At 35.1% G+C, this 6,321-nt stretch overlaps 1 protein-coding gene across 2 annotated transcripts; it reads right to left on the bottom strand.

Annotated features, from left to right (window-relative positions):
* Positions 1-1,962: 1,962 nt before the first annotated feature.
* Positions 1,963-5,748, bottom strand: LOC110930778 (polyadenylate-binding protein-interacting protein 11). 2 transcript variants are annotated; one of them, XM_022174156.2, is made up of 11 exons: positions 5,611-5,748; positions 5,490-5,531; positions 4,941-5,400; positions 4,719-4,829; positions 4,563-4,607; positions 4,394-4,466; positions 4,204-4,316; positions 3,983-4,090; positions 3,818-3,886; positions 2,665-2,726; positions 1,963-2,231 (listed from the first exon to the last, which is right to left on the bottom strand). In XM_022174156.2, exons 3-11 carry the CDS (start codon positions 5,352-5,354, stop codon positions 2,174-2,176), a joined length of 1,053 nt encoding a protein of 350 aa, XP_022029848.1. In that variant the 5' UTR covers positions 5,355-5,400; positions 5,490-5,531; positions 5,611-5,748; the 3' UTR covers positions 1,963-2,173. The 2 variants fall into 2 exon arrangements, with proteins under 2 accessions (XP_022029848.1, XP_022029849.1); XM_022174157.2 differs by having other exon boundaries at positions 4,719-4,826.
* Between the last annotated feature and the right edge of the window lie 573 nt (positions 5,749-6,321).

Below are 6,321 nucleotides of genomic sequence, written 5' to 3'. Positions count from 1 at the left end.
TTACGTTTTTGTCCCCAGCTTAAAATAAAATTACGTTTTTGCCCTCAACTCAAAATAAAATTACGCTTTTTGTCCTCATCTCAAAATTACGATCTTGCCCTCAATTCAAAATTACGACTTTGTCTGGCACTCTCCCATTGGACCAACCAGTTTATTATTTTATATCCATTCTAAAATCACGTTTTTGTCCCTCTCTAAAATTACGGTTTTGCCCCCAGCTCAAAATAAAAATACGCTATTGCCCTCAGCTCAAAATTACGATTTTTCCCTCCATTCAAAATAAAATTGTGGTTTTGCCCTGAGCTCAGAATTACCTTTTCGCCCCCAGTTCAAAATAAAAATTTGTTTTTGACCCCACTTAAAAATTACGATTTTGCCCTCTGTTAAAAAAAATGTGATTTTCCCCGTTTAAAAATTGTGATTTCGCCCTCAATTCAAAATTACGTTTTTTCCACAGTTCAAAATAAAATTATGTTTTTGCCCCCAGCTCAAAATTACGAATTTTCCCTCGGATCAAAATAAAATTGTGCTTTTGCCTCAAGTATAAAATTATGATTGTGCCCTTAGTTCAAATTTATATTACGTTGTTACCCCCAAGTTAAAAATTACGCATTTGCCCCTGTGAAAATTTACAATTTTGCCCCAAGTTCAAATTTACATTACTGCCATTAGTTTAGCTTTTGTCAAATTACGATTTTACCCAGTCAAAAAATACAACTTTCCCTCAGTTAAAAATTACAATATTGTCATTGTTTTAGTTTTTTTTTTATCAAAACTATAAAAGTGTTTTGTTTTAATTGGTTGACTCGATTTAATTGTTTTCCGTGTCAATGAACTGACTAACACTCGCTCATTATTCGGTCATCGCCCCGCAACGCGGACGGAGCACCAACTAGTTTCTAACATTTGATAGAGAAAAATAATAAATTAGTTTCGTTTTGTTTGTATAAAACAAAAGAAATTAGATGTGTCCTTGTTTTCATTTAAAAGCATATACACAAATTAAAATAATAATAGTAATAGTAGTAACAGCAATAGTAATATTAATAGTAATATTAATAATAATAATAATAATAATAACAATAATAATAATGTGTACGTGTGGAACCAATTACTGTTCGAATATTTACAGATTAGGAAATCTTTAAAAAATGTGACAATGTCCCGTCAAAAAATAGAAGACCCTATGAAAATAAAAATCAAACAAACTGAACAAGTTGAAAGACTATTAGACATATCTGTTGTCTATTTTGAGTACTATAAGTTATTTCTTAAGTACCGGTTAAAAAAGGTGTACTCACAGACTCATTTTTAAAAAATACTAAATCATATACAACCCAAAAATTTTGGGTGATATTACGACCCATATTCTTTTGTTAAAAACTCTGCCTTGATTGTTTGACCCGTTAAAGAGAACGCAAATCAGGCCGTTATAGGCATAGGGTCACCATTGCCATAGAGCCCGACCCCATAGATTAGTGAAGGGTTCATACACTATGTCCATGAAATAAAGAAAATTTTCTAAACTTATGACCCATTTTGCAACACATATATCGGTATAAGACAACATGATGAACGCCATTCAGACTGCAGATGAGCTACAATCATCATCCCCTGGGAATGATTTTGGATTCAATGCAACACTTGAGCTTGAAAAGACAAATATTGAAACAAGTAGCTTAGATTCATCTACATGACGACGTATACAAACTTGAGTCGGGGGTCTCACTAAAAGCAATCTCTCTATTCCTACGGGTAGAGGTAAGGCTATCTACATTTACCCTCCTGAGACCCTACCTTAGCTTTGCTATTGGTGAGATTTACTGAGTATGATGATGATTACGACGACATATATAAACACTTTCAAATGATTTATATCTTTTGATTTGATTCATGATATCATTTATAAACCAAGTACTTGACCACTATAACATTTATCACCATAAAATCAAGAGCTAAAGGGAATGATAACCTGCTGCAAACCATGATTTCCGATGACAATAACATCCAAAATTTTATGGTTCCAAATTAAACCAAAGCTATAGATATACTTAGGATCCAAAATGCATCAAAAATTCAAAACACAAATGAAAAACATAACTTTTAAACAATTACTGTGTATCTACGTACGTATATTTAAATATAGCTATTGCCGGGAGTCCGGGACATGGTGTCAGTTCATGGTAGGGCGAGTTGTACGTGGACGGACAGGTGTCTTTGAAGGGCTTACCCTGAATCAAAATCAAAGTGTCAAACACAGAAATTTAAAGAGTATGTGGCAAAACAAAATAGGCAGGTCCAGAAGTATGCGTGAGTGTGTGATAGTAAAATGGATCCATCTCAAAACGGGTGATTTTTTTGTTCAGTTCAGGCTGCCGTTTGGGTAATGCATTATATATAATAACAAAAACTAAATAGCCAAAGTTAATTATTTAATTAAATAAAACGACTCTTGGCGTCTTCAGCATTTGAATACATATTAGGTGACTTTAAACATATTTAACCCATTACACCCATTTGACATGTTTCACTTTTAGCTAATTTGCAATGCTTTACCCATTTGACCCATTATCATTAAATTGAACCCAAATTGACCCATTCTCATATAAATGGCTTGTATACGTCATCTTTAAATTGCAAGTGATTGAAATGGGATAAAAGTACCTTATTGGCAATGACCCCAATACTGCCCCACTACAGTTCAAAGCTGCAATTGCACTCTCAGCCTGAAATACACACCACATGATCACTACAAGCTTATCAACATATACGGGTTATAACTGTCACCTGTAAGCTTTTAAGCTTAGGTAAACTTAGAAGCATCAAGTTTATCTTGATGTTGGAAGTTAAAAGAGGACTCTTTTCGAACATGAAAAGGTGCAAAATGATCGAGATGAAATTATTATTCGAAAAAAACGTAATATCTTCAAAAGGCAAAAAAAGGGAGAAAAACGAAAAAATAATGAGACTTTTAGCAATCTAAAATACACTTTTAAACATGAATTTTTAATAACTTATTAAGTAAACGCACTATATTAAAAACAACATAACAAGTTCCTTTTGCATAGCTTTTTTAGCATGTTCGTAACAGCAACACAAGCTCACTTCTCAATTCTCATCATGCTACCATATTTATTAAAGGCGCTAGGCACACTCAAGGCGCATATGCCTCGCCTGGGGCCTAGGCGCAAAAAAGGCGAGAGCCTGAGGGAAAAAAAGCGCATAATGAAAAAAAACTAAAATATTTTATGTATTAGAGAATTAATAATATTCTTCAAATAAAATAAACAAAAGCTATTATATAACATTTTATATCATCTGTTTAGTACCAAAAGTTCTAAAATATTAGTGTAGAGAAGTAGTTTTCTGTTTTCCATAGATAAAAGTAGAAATCTGGCTGAAATCTTGCCGGATTTTAGAGAATTTGGCCGGAAACTCTTCGGAATCTAGGAATCTTGCCGAAATTTGTACCTGAACCATCATCTGGAGAATGAAAGCGCAATGGCCTCGCCTAGCTTAGAAAATGGGCCTAGGCGCAAGAGGCGATGGCTTTTAACAACTATGCATGGTACATGATCCTATTTAACAAACAGACCGCCTTTTATATATTTGTTAATTAGGATGATGCAGCATGATGAGAAGTGAGCTTGTGTTGACGTTACGAACGCGCTAAATAAGCTATGCAAAAGGAGCTTGTTGTGTTATCTTTAATATAGTGCATTTTAATTCTAGTGCATATACTTAATAAGTTATTAAAGCTTCATGTTTTAAACTTTTTAGAAAACAAAACAAGCGAAAAAAGATTAAAAGAAATAACCATCACAAACTCCACAAACGCAATACGAGATGAATGATGATAGTCTCCAAGCAATCTCAACCTGTAAACCTACAAAGATGTGAATTCAACAAAATATATTTAACACTTAACAACTTAGATGGGAACAAAGTTATCAAAATTCTCAAAAGGGGATCAGATCTAAACCTCTCCACAAAATGTTTCAAAGAAGAGTTTGACATCTGCCTGAGTAACCTTTTTATCAATGTTAGTACAATAAATAGTCCTTGCACACATTTCCCTTTCATCCTCAGACTAAACATAAATAACAGAAAAGATTACGATTGGAACTAATGACTAAAGTACTAAACTACATACACAATTTATTAAGTGTTCACAAGTTGTAGTAAACGAATCAAAAATCTCACCCGGGGAAGAAAAGTTGGATTAACAGGTGCAATTGCGGTTTTCGAAGGCAGAACCCTAAGTGGATAGTACCCGAGCATTGTCCCAGCAAGACTTAATGCATTCTTTGCCCCTTCTGCAAGTAACGAAAACAAAAATAGATGTAACCCAAAGCACAAACCAAATTTACTAGAAGCAGAAAAGGTTGCATACCCTCATCTGTAAACTCTATAAAAGCAAAACGAAGAACAGAATTAGGGTCACCACATACACGGCAATCAACAACCTATAGTGACAACAAGAAAAACTACAGTTTAAAGACCATAATAACTTAACATACACCAGCAAAAACCAACAACGATAGGATGGGGATATACTTTACCTGCCCACAGCTAACAAAAAGCGCTGCAAGTTGTTCTTCAGTAACCTAAACTCAACCCATCACAAACCAGAAACCAAAGATTCATACACCGTTAAAATCAACCAGTTTCGTTACATTACATGATATTATAATATTACACGACTCTTTAGTCTTTACCTGCTGATCAATGTCAGATACATGTATCGTTCTCTTAATCGCATCCTCTTGTTGCGCCATGTTAGTTCGGCTATTCAACCTCCTCTTCCCATTACCATAATTCCCCTTCTTCTAACCACACCAACAAAAAAAAAAAAAAAAACGTAACACAATCAGCCACACGAAACAAACAAAAAAACCGAAAACGAAAAAAATAAAAATAGCTGTTTAGTAAAAGCATACCCTTCCAGTTGAAACACCATTGATGTTACCAAAGCCTGTATGGTTACTTTGCATCATGAATTCATTAACAACACCATAACCAAATTGAGCAGCAGCAGCAGCAGGTGGTGGTGGTGGTGGTGGTGATTGCAGTACAACTCCATTAATATTAATATTATTAATATGATTATAAGCATTGTTGTTTGACAGTGAAGGAGGCACAAATTCTTCAGCCATAGGGTTCAATTTGGAAAGCATTTCTTCCAAATCCCTAATTTCTTTCTTAAAACCTAAATCCTCATCACTTTTGTGACTATTCAATACACCGTTTGTCTGATTCCTATCATTTGACCTAGAAACCCTAACCGACTCTGACCGGTCAACATCGTTGGATTCGACGTGATTATTCGACACACCGTTCTCAACAACCGCCATGAAATGGATCGATCGAGAAACGAGTGACACTAGTATCGGTTTTCAGCTGAATATACAGATCAAAAATTGAAAAAAATTGTGAGAAAAAGTGGACAGATTGAAGGTGAAAACGGTGATTTTGGATGAATGAATTACCTGTGTTGATGAGTCTAGAATGGAGTGCTCATTGATCGGAAACTGCAGTGAAAGATCGTTGATTGAGAAATTGTTTGTGTGTGAATTGGATGAAAATGAGAAGAGATGAAGAGAATCAAACCTGGAAGCGTTAATGGTTGGTTTCTTGTTGTCTGAGAGAAAAGTGAGGGGGTGTTGTCTTCTTCGTACGGTCCGTTTTGGCACTCTACGTCTTTGATATGGCACAAGGTACAAGAAGAAGAGTATTTCACTTTTTTTTTCCGGAGCAAATTACAACTTTTGTCAATAAACGACTAAACGTTAACACCATTTTACAGGCGGTGTCCTTTAGCGTAAAAGTTAACGAGTTGTGTCTTTAACGTTGCAAAATCTTGCACGTTATGTTCTTTAGCTCTAATTTAGTTAGATTTTTTGATTAAATATGGTCATGTGATTGAGGGTATTCTTCTCATTTCATCTTCACAGGGGCTATCAAGTAAATACTTATATAAAGAGGCTAATTATATAAAAAATAAAAAACAAAGTATAAACAAAAAACTTGCACTCTCTCTCTCTACCTCTCTCTTCTCTCTCTATATCACAGGTTCTCCTCTCTCTCTCTAAAAAATACCCTGCTCTCTCTCTCTCTAAAAACACTTCACCTCTCTCTCATCCTTTCACGCTAACGATTCCGGCCTCCGCTAGTTGAATCCCTCCGATAGGTGAAGGGTGGTTATGGTAATTCCGATTTGGATGAGATCTAGCGATTTGGCCGTTTAATTTTCCGCCATAAAATCCCTCCGATGGGTAATACCAATTCTGACCTCAGCCTTCACCACCTCCGCCGGAGAAT

The sequence above is a fragment of the Helianthus annuus genome, chromosome 3 (assembly GCF_002127325.2).
Source record: "Helianthus annuus cultivar XRQ/B chromosome 3, HanXRQr2.0-SUNRISE, whole genome shotgun sequence".
In the NCBI taxonomy this organism is placed as follows: domain Eukaryota; kingdom Viridiplantae; phylum Streptophyta; class Magnoliopsida; order Asterales; family Asteraceae; genus Helianthus; species Helianthus annuus.
The sequence above is the reverse complement of the archived record's forward strand: the minus strand, read 5'-3'. Positions and strand labels throughout refer to the sequence as shown.

What these genes read in the sequence shown, in the direction of transcription:
- LOC110930778 (XM_022174156.2), bottom strand. Translation starts at nt 5,354, where the DNA reads ATGGCGGTTGTTGAGAACGGTGTGTCGAATAATCACGTCGAATCCAAC. An exon ending in ATGGTGTTTCAACTGGAAGG is followed by an intron (nt 4,830 to 4,940) that starts GTATGCTTTTAC and finishes TGGTGTGGTTAG; the next exon opens with AAGAAGGGGAATTATGGTAA. An exon ending in TTGGGGTCATTGCCAATAAG is followed by an intron (nt 2,232 to 2,664) that starts GTACTTTTATCC and finishes ATTTTGATTCAG; the next exon opens with GGTAAGCCCTTCAAAGACAC.